The 15866-nt window shown below is 31.4% G+C and overlaps 1 protein-coding gene across 4 annotated transcripts; it reads right to left on the bottom strand.

Moving 5' to 3' along the window:
- Positions 1 to 2354: 2354 nt before the first annotated feature.
- LOC144558743 (uncharacterized) lies at positions 2355 to 6454 on the bottom strand. Of its 4 annotated transcripts, none has more exons than XM_078307596.1 (9): positions 6316 to 6454; positions 5470 to 5605; positions 4756 to 4844; positions 4395 to 4530; positions 3955 to 4029; positions 3620 to 3741; positions 3341 to 3416; positions 3167 to 3226; positions 2355 to 2715 (listed from the first exon to the last, which is right to left on the bottom strand). In XM_078307596.1, exons 2-9 carry the CDS (start codon positions 5593 to 5595, stop codon positions 2572 to 2574), a joined length of 828 nt encoding a protein of 275 aa, XP_078163722.1. In that variant the 5' UTR covers positions 5596 to 5605; positions 6316 to 6454; the 3' UTR covers positions 2355 to 2571. The 4 variants fall into 4 exon arrangements, with proteins under 4 accessions (XP_078163722.1, XP_078163725.1, XP_078163723.1 ...); XM_078307599.1 differs by lacking the exon at positions 6316 to 6454 and adding an exon at positions 6192 to 6315; XM_078307597.1 differs by lacking the exon at positions 6316 to 6454 and having other exon boundaries at positions 5470 to 5712.
- Between the last annotated feature and the right edge of the window lie 9412 nt (positions 6455 to 15866).

The following is a 15866-nucleotide window of genomic DNA, read 5'->3' as shown; positions in this document are numbered from 1 at the left end:
ACACTAAAATAGCATGAAATAATACACAAGCAATGCCCAGCAATAGTCGATAATTATTTTTCTATTTTTTAAAATTATTTTAGAAACACATTATCAACCGACATTTTTATTTTTACCCAATTAAAAAATTATTTTAATAATAATAACCAAGGTTTATCAAAAATTTAAAAAATACCCAACCCGTGGAATTTTTTCACGGGTTGGAATTTTAATTCCCACCCGTGGAAAAATTCCACGGGCCCAACTTTTTTTTTTTTTTTTAAAACAGAAATTTGTATTTATTTTTTATTTTTTGTATTGAAATATTAGAAATATTGGATATATTTCTTTGAAAATAGATGAAATACAATATAATTTGATTTATTAGAAAGACTGCAACAAATAACCCGGATCAATATTTTTCAAGTCGGATTTTTCACGGCTGTAAGAAAAATTAATATATTTCTTTATGTGTTATTGGAAAAAAAATAAAATGCTTAGATTCCGAGTTATTGATCCCGGTTCAAAAGTCACTTCTATGTAATTTAGAAAATATTATGATCTTTCTAGTACATTTAATTTATTAAAAGTTACAATATTTTCTGGATTACCTAGAAGTGACTTTTGAACCGGGATCAATAACTCAGAATCTAATTATTTTTATTTTTTTCCAATAACACATAAAGAAATATATTAATTTTTCTTACAGCCGCGAAAAATCCGGCCTGAAAAATATTGATCCGGGTTATTTGTTGTAGTCTTTCTAATAAATCAAATTATATTGTATTTCATCTATTTTCAAAGAAATATATTCAACATTTCTAATATTTTAATACAAAAAATTTATGTTTTCTAAAAAAAAAAAAAAAAAATCAAGGTGGCCGCTGGCCCCCAGAAGCGGCCCAAATAAGTGCCCGCTTGCCCCCGAAGCGGCCATGCGAAAAATATAATTTCCAGCCAAAATTGGTGTTTTGGTTTAATAATTTAAAAAAAATGGTATTTTTAAAAATTTCGGGACCAGTGCTCCTGTTTATTTGTTCCGCTTGTTAGTCCAAGTAACACATGTTTAATAAATCTGAGGCGTCTATTTTAGATCGGATGGTCTGAAATAATATTGAACTAATAACACCTTTGTACAGATTTACAAATGTCAAATGGATTAAAATGGTCGATATACCATCCGATTCCAAATAGATAGTCTATTTTTTGACAAGAACCTTGTGCTACTAGGGAGAAGAAAGGCTTAAGTTCATAGAGAAATATTTTTTAAAATAAGAAAAATACAGTTTTTTAAAACTTCTCAAAAAATTTGGAACTCACGTTACGCTATTGAAGTTATCATACTTGGTACTTCCCAATCCCTCTATGCTTTATCTTTATAATATGTCTGGTTCAAACTTTATAGAAACCAGCTCGCTCTGAAAATTTATCTTTAAGCTAGTAATTGTTCAGAATGATATAGAATCATCTAGGCAGTATTGCAATATACCATCTGCTGCTGAGAAGTACAGTTTGTTTGCCTCTCTTCTCCATGAAATGGGGTATTAGCTGAGTGCGTATCCCCTGAGATATCTCAATTTTTGCGTGATCGATGTGTCTGGTGCCTATTCGGGGATAGCGCATGGGGGGCAGACGGCCAGTATTATTTGTGCTTTGAGATTCGTGCATAACGTATTTGAACGGTTGAGATTTTCCAAAAAGACACACAAAAGCTGAGATATCTCAGAAGATGCGTATTCGTACTAATTAGCTTGTTTCAAACATCAACAGCTCTTAATATAATTCACTTGCTGAGGCATTGTTAAGGGGACATGCAAACAGTACGTTTTATTTGCTTATTTTCTTGTTGATTGTGTATTTTTTTTATGGGATGAGTTTTTTCTCTTTATGTAAAGATGAAAGTATAGCTTGTTTCGATTAATGAAAATATTTACTTTTCTTATTTATGAAAAAAAAACAGTAGGAAAAGGTCGTCAACTGCCAATAGCAGCTATTGTATCTATATTTAATTTATGAAATATTCACCATTTTCCATCATCTCCCTGATCAACCAAACCATTTTCACCACAAATCTGGTTTATTTATAATCAAACTGTAGGAAAAGGTCGTCAACTGTCAATGTATATTTCACAATCTTTAGCAAAATCTTGTAACGCCAATTATGGTTGCCCAGTGGCGCCACCTCAGAAGAAAGTTTAAACGCCAAGAAATCTCCTTAATGTGAAATATTATAAAAGATATCAATCAATCTATCAATTGACTCATTTCTGATCTCCATCTTCCATTCAACTTCCAGTAGAGAGTTATTATCTAAGTTTAAACTTTAGAATTTAGGTTTCCACCCTTTATCATCATAAATTCATAATAACTGTTACAGAGACAATCTATGATATATTTATTATTATATATTAATTTACATGATCACTAATCTACACAGCTTCTTCTCCAACCATATGGTTTGAGCCTGGCCAACCCATAAAAATGTTGACTTTTACATTGATTAATCAAATGAGAAGAAAGGAGAAGTTTCAATTACAAAGCAACATCAATAACACCCACTCAAAACCTGGAAACACATCTTCATATGTTTCTTCATTGCTGTTTGGTGAGTGTTTGTCTGGTGAGTGTTTTCTTAAGACCTCTCAAAATCTTCATAAACCATGTCAAGTTCATGGCAAATAGGATAACAGGTATTGTAAGAGTAAGGAAGTAGCCAAATGGGTGCATCATGCGAGTCTGTCATAAGTTTGTATGTTAAGAAAATGAGAAATAATAGAGCAGGGCAGGAATTAAAATACCATATTTATGGCACCAGTACAACAGTGACCGTTTTTCTTACTCTTCTCTGCCCTTTTTGTTCTTTTTTTCTGGTGCTCAATTGTAAATGTCAGAGAGTATTGAAGCTATATATAAAATTTAATATACCTACCTTTTTACAATAAATGTCAAGACAAAAATAGGTCGAGTTTCTAATAACACCCAACAGTTGCTAGAAAGCTTCAGGTCTACTAAAACTTAGTAACAGGTTCTTTTTTTAAATAGAACTAATTATTACAGTTCATACTAATAATATAAAGTTTGCAATTCTTTTGAAAATAATACAAATGGAGGGTTCATTTCTAAAAGAGTTCAACCGAAAATTCATGGTGCTAGCACAATCTTTCAAACAAATGTTTACATGAGGTACCTGATCATGGTGCATATAGATATGGTAGAATAGGTAGATGAACAAAAGTATCCTTGCAACCTACATTAATTAAGAAAAGTTAATACACTATATCTTCGGAATGTAGAACAGTGAGAAATCAATTTCAAAATTAACTTTCTTTGTTTTCACTTTTTCCACAGTAAAAGGGCGTACCAGCCAAGCAACAAACATGGCAACACCATTAAGAACATAGGCCTTGGATCTCTTCATTCCAGCTGTATCCAAGTACCTTTATAAACAATAATTTAAATGAAGCAAACTGTTAATTTCATAAAATCTTATAATACTTCATAAAAAGAGAAAAATAAAAGATGAAGTAGACCAAATCTGAAACCAGTAAAGGCATGTATATACCTCTTCTCCATACACAAATTATATATTACATATCGTCCTATATGTTTTGCATTTTAGTCCAACAAAATAAAAAATTACCATCGTAAGTTGACGCCAGGTGTGGTTGTCTCGCAGAGGAGAGTCATGTATATATAAAGCTGGGCTTCTCTTGACAACACTGAATATGCTAATGCTAACAGCGAAAGCAAGTGATGTACGACCTGATAAGAATATAGAAATGAAACCACTAGTGAAAATATAAGAAATTTTGCATTATTGAATTACATGTGCTCTGGTCAATAGGTGACATTTTTGTAATTCTGAGTTTCAGTTACTTTTTGTGTTCATCCATAGAAACACGTGTATTACTTTTGTGCAACATTAAAAGTTGATTTCAGAATAATTGAATAAATAGAAAAAATGAGTGTATTAACGTATTCCATTCCACCAAGGGAGGGATATAACCAAAGTATCATTGCCAGGTCAGTGAGAAAGTATCCTGTAGACACCTGCCATATAATAAAATGTAAGCTAATTCATCGTACGAAAAAAGTGAGAAAGGAACTTAAATAAGCCCTATAAAGCTTAAAAGAAGGTAGAGATTTCTATAAAAATACCTCATATTTTCCTGAAATCATGAAAAGCAAATTCAATAGTATCAAAAACAAGGCCAGCATATAAAAATGGATAAAGGTGTAATTACCACAAATAATCAAATGCCAAAAATGATCTTCATGGAACTGCAATATTTTCAATGATTACATTGAGCTATCATTTTACTTAGGTGATGCGTTATCCATACGACTGGAAACTGTGTTATTCTTTTGTAAAAAAAGGAAGGTATCTAAAATTAAGAAACAAAAAGAAGTATTACCCCTAGTGCAAAAGTGGAGATGTTTGAGCTCCTGATAGTAACGGGACCCACAAGCTGGTCAGAAAATAGGTCGGAGATGAAAACCATGTATAACGCCATCATTGTAATAAACACTGCATGAATGGTTGACATTCCTCTGAGAAATTAAAAATCAAGGTAAATTAATTATTTAGTTTAAATGAAAAACTTGAGAAACTAAAACAGGTCAAAGCATAACAAATTGAATACCAAAAGGCAGGTGTCAAACAAGCCAGATTCAAATAACAGATGAAATGGAAGTAGTGAAAGAAGGAAAAAGAGTATTAATAAATAAGGTAATTGTACTCCCCCCCCCCCCCCCCCCCGCCCTCCACACACTTACCTATTATTCCACTCGGTTTTTTGCAACTTAGTGAGAGAAGCATAGTGCTTGTAGCAAAAGGAGCTGAGTAGATGTGTAATATCATAGGCCTGAAAAGTGACCAAACAAGTCAAAGATACAGTAACAAATATTAAATAATAACCCTAGCATCTCTTTAAACTTTTAAGAAGATATGATCAAAATGCATAGCAAAGAAGCTGGTACACTCTAATTTTCAGAATTTATAGAAAAAAAATATTTTAAAACACCCAAACCAGAAGAAAAAAAATGTTTCATATATTAGGAAAAAAGAGAAGTTCATGTATCAGAAAATTAAAAGAAACTAGAGTTCAGACTAATACTCTCATGCATTAGTCTACACTGGCTGGACTGGTTGGTACCAGCACAAGAAGCCCAGGAGCAAAACCAGAAAATTGAGATTGTGGGGGCTGAATAAGTGTCATGTAATTTCATATAAGGAGGGCAAATAGTATTATTTTTTGTAAAAATTACAATTTTTAAAGGAATAAATTAAAAAAATTCAATTCATAGAGGGTGCTTAGCACCCCTATCTATGCTTATACATCCCTCCGCCCCTGAAGAAGCCATTAACATCTTAACTAAGCACCAGGATGATCTATGCATATATTAGTATCCTGCAAGATAGACCTTTATTCAACTAGCTACTGATATGACATAAGCTTCTAGTAAAGAGTTTCAGAAATGAAAAGGTACCAATTTACACATGAGCATTCCACATAGGACAGAAGTGTATTCTATGAGTCCATCTGCTAGAAAATAATCTTTAACGAGTAACTCAGCTTGATACTTATATGACTTGAATTTCATGGTTGAGGCCATAATTCGGTACCTACATCATAACAAGTACCAGAAACTATTAACTGGCATATAGTTTTAGTAGCACCAAATGTGCAATTGGGCAATTAAGTCCATAGATTAGATAATTATCATATTTAAATGGAGATTCTTGCACTCAACTTAATCACAATAAACCCAACTTATTGTCAGGCAAAGAAAAATGAAGAGGGAAGAGAGAGGAAAATGTTTTGGTCAAAGCTGTGTCATTTGTGGCTTAAACGACATAAAAAACCCAATATTACAATCCTTGACCAGCCGGAAACTATTAAAAGAAACAAAGAAAATCATCTAAACTAGGTATATTTCACGCGATTATCATAAAAGAATTGTGAGTTTTAGGAGGCGAATAATCAAATAAAAAGGAATAATTGAGGTATCAGTGGTTACGGTATACACCAATGCATTCTTTTTCTGATTTTAACCGAGTATATATATCAATAAATATGTAGTTCATGAATGCACTATACTAGGGGTTCTAATTTCTAACACAAATTTCTCCAATCAAAAGCGTAATAGTAAGACATGTCCAGTCGCTAAAGCAAAGATAACCCAAGAAAAGTAAGAGAATAATTATAAACCTGAGATCACTTATCTTGATCACGAGAGACCGGAATTGAACAGAAAAAAGAAATTAATTTCAATTCTTCGCCGCAAATTGTGCAAAAATAACACAGAGAATAAAGGGTTGCATGTGCTTTATACCTTCAATTCATCCAAGAAGATGGAAAACCCAAAGGATTATTATAGACGCAACCTCTGTCGATCAAGGGATATAAAAGACAAATGTTAAGGGGAGAAAAGAATGAAACGAGAAAACTACAGGAGAAGAAAAGAACCCCAAAATGGTTTTATTTTATTATTTCAGCTTTAGAAGCGCCACAAGAAATCGGGAATTTTATAATTATCAAGGGGAGAAAAACAATAGTATTTGAAAAAAGTAGAATATATTTCTGTTGCGTTTTTCTTTTTCTTTTTCAATTTTTAATCGAACAAGGTCAAAAGAAAAGAAAAAGAAAAAAAATAAAAAAATAAAAAGAAGAACACCTATCTTCTAGGCTTTTCATTGGTAGAGCCCACAGTGTTAACTTGGCTTGACGGTCTCTCCAGTGCTGAAAAGGATGGAACTGCCCCTTTTTATAGCTCATAAATTGGGAATTCATATCATCTAAGGTAATGTAATATTTATGTTTTGATCCATATGGTCGGATCATAATCTACACGAATATTAAAAGAATCCGTACATTCTACCTTAAATGATATTAAGTTATTAACTCATAAATTGGATTATCAAAAGTTAAGATCCGATTTAAAATATTACCATATCCGTTTTTATTGTGAATTATTTGTATTTGTTAAACATTAGTCATACTCTATTTTTATTTATCAAAATCTTATAAATAACCGGTATTGAATATCAATGATAGAATGTGTATAACATTTTGCGACCTTATTAAAATCAAATATTAATGAGTAAGCTAAATATATTGACACCCTTACTCATCTTTTTTTTTTCTTCCTATTTGTTGCCATAAAGAATGTATCTACCAATTGAATGCAAATGCATTTTATTAAATTATTGTAAAAAAATTCTTTATAAAGTTTTGATTCGATGATCAATATGCCATAAATTACTGTATATAATTTTTGTCATTGAGATATTAACATATATTCCTTTTTAGGAAACTTAATAATTAATATATATTCTTAAGTAGGGTGGGACATCTTGACATTTACATGTGATAGCTACGGAAGCATAATTTATTTTTTATTTATTGGTTTGATAATTTTTCTTTCTTGCGTCTAAATTTTCTTCTGAACTAAATTTGTTTAGTCAAATAAACATATTTTTTTTATTAATTTGGTTACTTATCAGATAAAATGATGAGAGTTTTGTATCTATAGACAATATTAAAAAGGAAGAAAGAGTATTAATGAATTTTCATGAGTAAAAATGAAAAAGATTAATAGGAGTTTTACTGATTTAAAAGTTAAAATCGGTATTAATTCTACCGATCATAACCAGTTCTTTTTTTTATTTTCTCTGTTAATTTTTTTTATAAAATAGATAGAGTATTTTAAATTTTAAATATAATAGAAGGGCTATATCTATTTTTTTAAATACTTTTTATATTTTAATAGAGAAAATTAAAAAAAGTAACAACTACCTAGATCAGTAAAATTAGTATCAATATTTTACCAATAAAAAATTTCAGATACTTTTTTATTTTATTTTTCTCTTTTTTTATATTATTTTCTATAGAAAATAATTCTCTAAAATGATCTTCGGTGAGTGCAAACGTGGTAGAAAGGACATTTCCGGCTTTAACAAATGGAGAAAATCCAAAGTAGCTTGTAGTCATTTAAGTTAAATTGAAGGAGATTGTTACATTCTGTAAAAATATGAATATGAAATTAATAAGTGAAATAATATACTAACGTTTGAGTGACATTTTTCAAGAAAATATGTAATAGCTAATATAATAGATTTTAATAATCCAAAAAAATCTCGAATATCTGTATAAAAATATGTATTCGACTGCAAACAACAATAATCTGAATATCTAGAAATATTATTTTCAATTTATAGGTAATTAAATTATTCTAAATAAGCAATATGTTATTTAGTAATTTTAATAAGTTTGTTAAAATTTAGTTTGGACTTATTTACAATATACAATAATTTATAGGGTCAAAGTGTAAATATTAATAAAAGAAGAAAAATAAAAAAATGTTAACATGGCACCAAGGGCCAAGGCCACGCGGCCCACATGCAGGATCAAATTTTTACCTCATTTCCACGTAAGCATCTCAAGGCATTTTTCTTCTTTTTTTTTCGGATGAGATCAAGGAAAAACGAAACAAAAAAATGAAATGAAAAAAAAAAAGGAAGAAGAAAACGAAAACAGAGAAAGCAAGAAAGAAAGAGAGATAAATTTAGAGAAAATGATGATAAAGAAAGATTTGAAATATTTATCTATCCGATGTAACTACGAAAAAGATGAACGAGACAGGAGTTTTCGAAGTAGTAGATTCTTACGAGCTCAGTTTCTTTTCCTATGATATCAGGTGCAGGGTTATTGGACTTGTTTGATATTTCATTTTTAAGAATTAAATTATTATTCGTTTTTCATGTTGAACAATTGTTTGTTGCATTATTTGGGATGTGTGAATCATGTGCATAGTCCAATCAAATTATAACTGAATTTTGTGTGATATTGTTAACCTATCATTTTGTACAGTTTACCGTTTGTATGAATCTCCTATTCTGAATTATGATTGAGTCACCACAAGTTTATATTTATGGAAATCTGTTGAGCTCTGCAAAGTCTAGGAGCTATAGACTAGACTTTGGTTACAGAATCCTTATGCGCATATGGTGAACGGCCCTCGCTAATCCCAGTACCGGTTGGGAGAGGGAATCTGATTATGATTATGATTCTGATTTTGACGGTGATTATGGGTGACTATAAAGAGACATCTGATTGATGTCATATCCAGTATGGGACCGGAATGACAGGTTTGTTTAATGTGTTGAGAATTACCGATTCTGAGTTTATTGTATACGAAATATTATCTGACTATGAACTAGACTTTAATTAACTGTATAAGCCAAAGCACATCAGATGAGGGTCAGTGGAGGGTACTGAGTACCGACAGGTGTGGGTTTAGCGTGGCCACCTGCGTGACAACTTGGTGGATCATCTGTTTGTGTTACCAGACCTAATAATCTGAGTTTAAGCCAAATATATCTCTGTTGAGCTTCATTTGAAATTCTATGAGTTAGGATTCGATTGAATATTGTGATTTAGCATATGCATTCATTTAATATATATGAACAGAATTGTTAATATCAAGTTGCGAGGATTTAATTCTGGATATGGATTGATTGCAAGTCTAGTGGCCTGATTGTGGCAAATTCGCACTGGGAGATAATATTATTATTATTTCTCACCACCACCCTTTGGGTTAATTTCAGGTTTATTATACAGATACAGAGAGATGGTTCTAGATTGCATCTGACAGCACAACCACAAGAAATTGAGGATTTGGGTTATTGAAATTGACAGGATGCGGGAGATATTTCTAAAATATACTTTGCCGTATTTTGTCAGATAAATTTTGTAAGAAATCTTGGGATGTGGTTAATATGTAATGGTGTTATTGGTAATGCATATAAAAAGATCCACTGCCTTACATATATGTTTTAATAAATATACGTGACAGGCTGTTATATCCGATTTGGGGTGTGACAGAGATTGAAAAAGAACGAAGAAGAATGCCAAATTAAAGGAGCAAATCAGATTACAGCAAGAGTAAGATCTGTGAAATATGATTTGAACTGCAGTTTTACACGATTTTGTTCAACGAATTTTCAATACGAACCGGTTAATAAAATCGTTTTTCTCCAATACAGTAATCGAAGCGGTAATAGAGAAGAACCGAATTTGACAGATGACCGGTTCCAATTTTTTCGGATCGAACCGACCGGTCCGGTCCGATTATGATAACATTGCATTTAACTATTGGCATTTATGCAGAACAGTCCTAAACTAAGGTACATAAAACATGACTGAATAAAGTCGGTCCCATGTCCTGATATCCCACGTCACTAGTCAAAACTGGCAAAATTTTGTGTTTCATTGAGCTGGGTCCCATAGCTCACGTGCCACGTCACTAATAAAAACTGGAATTCGTTTCGGCTGCATTAATTCAGAATTTAAGTCAATGTTAATGCAGAACGAATATGGACCGTCCGATCTGTTGACATGAATATTAAAGGAGCTTCGTATGTTTGTCACATCGGACCAGATTGATTCGGATTCGGATTCGGATCAGATGGCCGAAATGTATTAAATGTGGTATAATTTTATTATATATAAAAGTTTAAAATATTGATGCAAGTAAAAATTATAAATTTTCAATTTATAAAGAGGTTTAGCCCCTATTTCATTACCTTAGCAGTTACCATCCACCATTGTCCAGAACCGTAGTGAATTCATATCTGCAAACAAAACAAATTGAATTTAACTCAGGTTGAGTTCGAGTTCGAGCCAATTTTGAATTGAGCTGGTTTGAAATTAAAGTAGAGTTTTGAACTGAAAAAAAGAGAGTTTGAGTTCAATTCGGTGCGATTCGAACTAGTTCGATTTGGTTTGTTAATAGTTCGAATTGAGATGAATCAAAGGAAAATCACCATTCCTTTGATCTTCTTTTTCATAACTTGAGAGCGAAGGAGAAGAGCGAGTGAGAGTGAGGGTGATTGATAGGAGTAGCGAAATAGCGATAGTCGCTAATGAATGGTTTGTGAACCAATTTCGAACCAAATCAAACTCAATTCGAGTTCAAGTTCGAACTAATTTCGAATCAAATTGATTTGATTTGTTTCATAATGCACTTCAATCAAGCGAATTAATTACGAAAAAAATTTCAAATCAAAGTCAATCGAATCACGAGCTACTAGCTTTTTGGCTAGCCCTAATACTTCATATTCTGAGTTTTGAATTCGATCCATTCATTCTATAGTGACACAAATTTTAAAACACCTTCTGAATTTTCAAAACAATCGGAATTGACTCCGATTTAGATCTAAACGGAACGATTATAAACTCGCTGATTACATTATTTTAGAAAAATATGCACTTATCCTGCAGTTGCGGTTCTTTGTATACTTTTTTCTGACATAATTTTCATCACAAATCACTGGCCGTGCTGACGATGTGTATTATTAATAATTTAAATTCATAAATGATAAATTTGATCGAGTTTAATCATAATTGATTTATAGTAAACAAATGTATTACAAATCTACAGTATGAATTTCAGGGGACTGTTTGATAAATGAGGAGGGTTCAAATGTCTCTATTTTTTGTGCCTCTATTTTTAAAAACTTTAATAACTCAAAATTTAAATTTTAAAATTCAAAATAAAACCGTTGGATATGAACTACATTATTTTATCTATACACGTGTAAAAAATTATGGCATTTCAACTTTGTTTTAATTGTCATCTTGAGCTTGTAAAAATGTATATTAATGTGAATAATTTTTAGATGTTGATTTTTCAACTTATTAATTCATATAAAAGCAAAATCAAAATGTGATATTTTTTTATGGAAACATAAAAAAAATAATATAGATCACACTAAGTCATAAATACGCATGTACTGCTCGAAGAGAAGTCTAGACTTAGATATCACATCCGCTTGGATATCTAAATAAAATCAGATGGTCCAAACCGGAAATGATATCAACAAATAATAAGGTTTCAAATATATTCGATTTAAGCAGTTTTTGTCTAATCCGATTTGGGATTTGAGAATAATAAATGTGATTTTGATGCAACTGTCCATCGTATATCTTGTTAATAATTCTTCCAAGGAGAATTACACTTTGGTCTAGAGACAAAATGCCGCATTATTTGTGTGGGAAGGTGAGGATTCGATTTAGTAAAAGAAGTTCTTAATAGATATTAAAATTTAAAAGACTTAAATCTCCATATTTCTTTCTAAAAAATATCTATATAACGTAAAGTTGATATAAACTAAAACTCACTTAAAATTATGTGGCTTTAGCTTTAAAAATCACATTATTTTAGAAAATACATTTGAACTATTAATCTTGATCTATACTTTTTGAAACTAGTGTTGGTGTTAGATTTGTTTTCCTTTAAATTTATTTTTGTTAAGATTAAAATTTATTAAAAAAAAAACTAATACATCCACAACCAAATAATTCATTAGCTAACTTCTTGATCATATACATAACATATTTAACTAAAAAAAAAATAAGAAGACAAATGCCTAGTATTTCAAGTAAATCAAAACTACTAGTTTTATTTAGCACAAGATGAAGGTCAAAACTTACAAATTATTCCCAATGAGGACTCAAAAGTCAAAACTTACAAAACTAATTGTTTTATTTAGCACAAGATGAAGGTCAAAACTTACAAATTACCTCTGGATAGCTCAATCAATTTGCACCATTAGACAATGTTATCATTCTTCCTCTTGATTTTTTACTCAATAACCTGAAATTCTAATTTTCAGGGTTGAACGATATAAATCGTAAATCAAACATAAATTTGGGGTTGTTTAAAATTATTCATTAATAAAATTCATCTCACCGGTTAAACTATTCTGATAAAAGATTTAATATTCTCTGGAGCTTAGCAACAACATCTGGGAATAATGTTTTCGTTTTTAGTATTTTTCTAAACGAATAGATGAATTAGATGAATTTTCGAGATATTTTCTTATTTTTTTCGAATTATTCTTGAATTGTGAAATCATTTGCAAATTTATTTTCTTAAACTTCAAAATTTAATATATCTATATGAAAAATTTATAAACTAGATAAATTTTAATACAGAAATATCCAGATAATCATCATCTGTATTCGTATCTATATCCACATTTAAAGTTAAAATTGTACCTGTATCCGTATCCGCATAAATTATATATGTATTTGTATTCACAAATTAATTATCCATATTTGAATTCTTTAAAATTGTAAAAATTCAAATACAGATTTAAATACGGATATAATATCCAATTCATTTTCACCTCTAACTTATGTTTAGATCCAGAGTCCGGACTATACGATCAGAATCCGAACTATTCTGGATATGGACTCTTGGAAGAAATAGCAGGGGCGGAATCATAATTTGAGCATAGAGGGACTAAACAATATCTTTAAAAAAAATTAATAAAAAAAAATATTTTGGACAATTACGGTGGAGAATGAAGGGACCTCAGGCTTGTATGGAGGTCAGATCGCAGGTGCTGCTCGGGTTTGGAGTTGATCTCTTTTCGTTTTTTTAGGGAAAACCTTAGACATGTATTAATCATGATAAAGTGTTCTACATTACATGAGTTCTTCTATCTAAATTAAATAAAACAAAAGACAAAGTAGCGCCACATAAAACATCTGGTACTGTGGTACATAACTGGTACCAGTATACAATGACGGAATTTTTTTACTATTTATTAAGTATTTAACAAAATCGCTATATTCAGACCGTCGAATTTTTGTATCCATCTTAATAAATAGTAAAAAAAATTGTAGAAAAATGTAAAATTTGATACCGTTTGTAAAGAAAGCTCGCCACATGCATCTGAATTCCATGCATGGTACAGGTTGGTTTGAGAGATCATTTTGGAGAGTTAACAACAACAATTTATCTTGAAGAGTTAAATAATAACAACAATTCTTAATATGACAAAATTCATAATCCCATTCCTAAATCAAGTGCCCCTGTATTTTCTGAGTTCATTTTGGATCTTGGTATTGGTGAGAAGACCATAATGCCCTTTTAGACAGATAGAATATTTTTACTGAGATATAATCTAAAAAGCTGATTATAAGGTACTCATAAGAATTATCAAATAGAAATACGATCCGAGAAAGTAAAAAATAAATAAATAATTGGGAAAGCAATGTATATATATGATTTGTAATTACAAGGTCTGGAGCTCCTTTAGGTTGGCAAAGACATTTGTTATTTCACCATCAAACCGCTGGATCCTGCAAATAAAGTTAAATAATTATCATAAAACAATAATACCACCAAATTCCTAGACCCACTTTTTTTTCTTAAAGTGAGAAAAATATTTGTAAAAGCTTAATTGAACTAAGAGTGTGCTCCACAATTGAAGGTGAAAACCCTCATTAATGGAAGGAGAAGGAAGTGTTCACACCCCGAACAGTAATCTGTACACCCCAAATTGGAGGTGAAAATTGTCACCAAAAATCACTACGTGTTCACCTTCGCACAGTATGCGCACAGTACGTGTTCACCTCCGCTTCTTCTGTTCTGGAGTAGGTGAATTCTTTGGGCAGCTGTGGTTTGAGGCACGGTTCCCCTCTGCACAGTGGTTTTTCCTTCCTCTCCCTCCGCGTAATCTCAATTGGAGCACACCCTAAGAGAAGGAAAATTTGAAAGTAAAAATATTAATTGCAAAATTGGATGTACTGTGTATTTTATTGTTGAAATTTTGGGGACTTACAGGCAAGATAATAACATTTAATATATAAGAAATTGGAAAAAAAATTACTCATATAATTGTGATCCTTGGAGAGCGAGAGACTACATAACTACAATTCAAACCAGTTCGTGCCAGATAATTTCGTGTATCTTAAATTCAAATTGAAAAACATTTTACCAGATTGAGAGGGGAAAGGGTGAGGTCGAGGATTATGTGCGAGTGAGAAAGGGTGCAAGAGAAGTCTGAGCGGCGAAGGGGTCTAAGAGCACCGCTGGAAGGAGGGAGAGTTCGGCGCGAGATGATCGGCGGAGAAGGGTCGGCACAGGGATGGCGAAGGAGTAGCTGGATGAGTAAGAGTTGGACTTGGGATTTCTTTCTTTCTGAGTGGGATCGGGACGAGTCGCTGGGGAAAAGAAAAAGAACTGTAGACATCCGGTTCCGAAAATTTTGAACTGATCTGATCACTGATCCGCACGTTATTTGAAACAAATCTAATGATTTGAATTGCAATGCACAGAGAAGTCAGTGCATTGCAATGTATAAATAACCTATCTCTCTCTCTATATAGCTAGACGTTACAATTTATAATGTTTAGCTACAGTGTTTGAACGTCATAAACTATAACATTCTTTTTATTTTTTTAAATTTCACGAAAATGTATTTTATTATTGATATTCTTTTTATTTTTTATTAATAAAAAATTGCATAAAAATACGGCAAGAACATACTTTGAGACAACCTAATATTTCTTTTTAAATCTGACCGTTCACAAGGATTTCAATCCGAGATAGAATGCACACGTCCTTTAATATGCGTGTGAATTCTGATCGGATCGTCCGAACTTTTTTTTTTTTTTTAAAACCTGTAGGTATTTGATTGAACTAAAGTATCAATATTACAAACAAGGAATAAATAAAAATGATCTAATTAAGCTAGAAATTTAATTGCGATAAACTAGAAACTTAAAAGGAAAATTAAAAAGAAAATCAAAGGGGTTTACTGAACTATCCGCTCCATTCTTAGTGTAGAGTTGAACAGTATAACAAAATACGGTTTATGCGGCCATATATGTAGCTGCATATGTATATTCGGTTGATAAATGATAACCACATAGAAAATTAATATTAGATCTAATATACAGTTCCACATATACAGCAGCACATTCAGCTGCATAATTTTTGTCGCATATAATCTAATCCGCCACATAAAATCCGCATTTTGAAAATATCGTATCCGCAATCCGCATAACTGAACCCGCGCTTCCACATCT

The sequence above is a fragment of the Carex rostrata genome, chromosome 8, assembly GCF_964058835.1.
Source record: "Carex rostrata chromosome 8, lpCarRost1.2, whole genome shotgun sequence".
In the NCBI taxonomy this organism is placed as follows: Eukaryota; Viridiplantae; Streptophyta; class Magnoliopsida; order Poales; family Cyperaceae; genus Carex; species Carex rostrata.
Note: the sequence above shows the minus strand (reverse complement) of the source record. Positions and strands in the feature narration are given on the sequence as shown.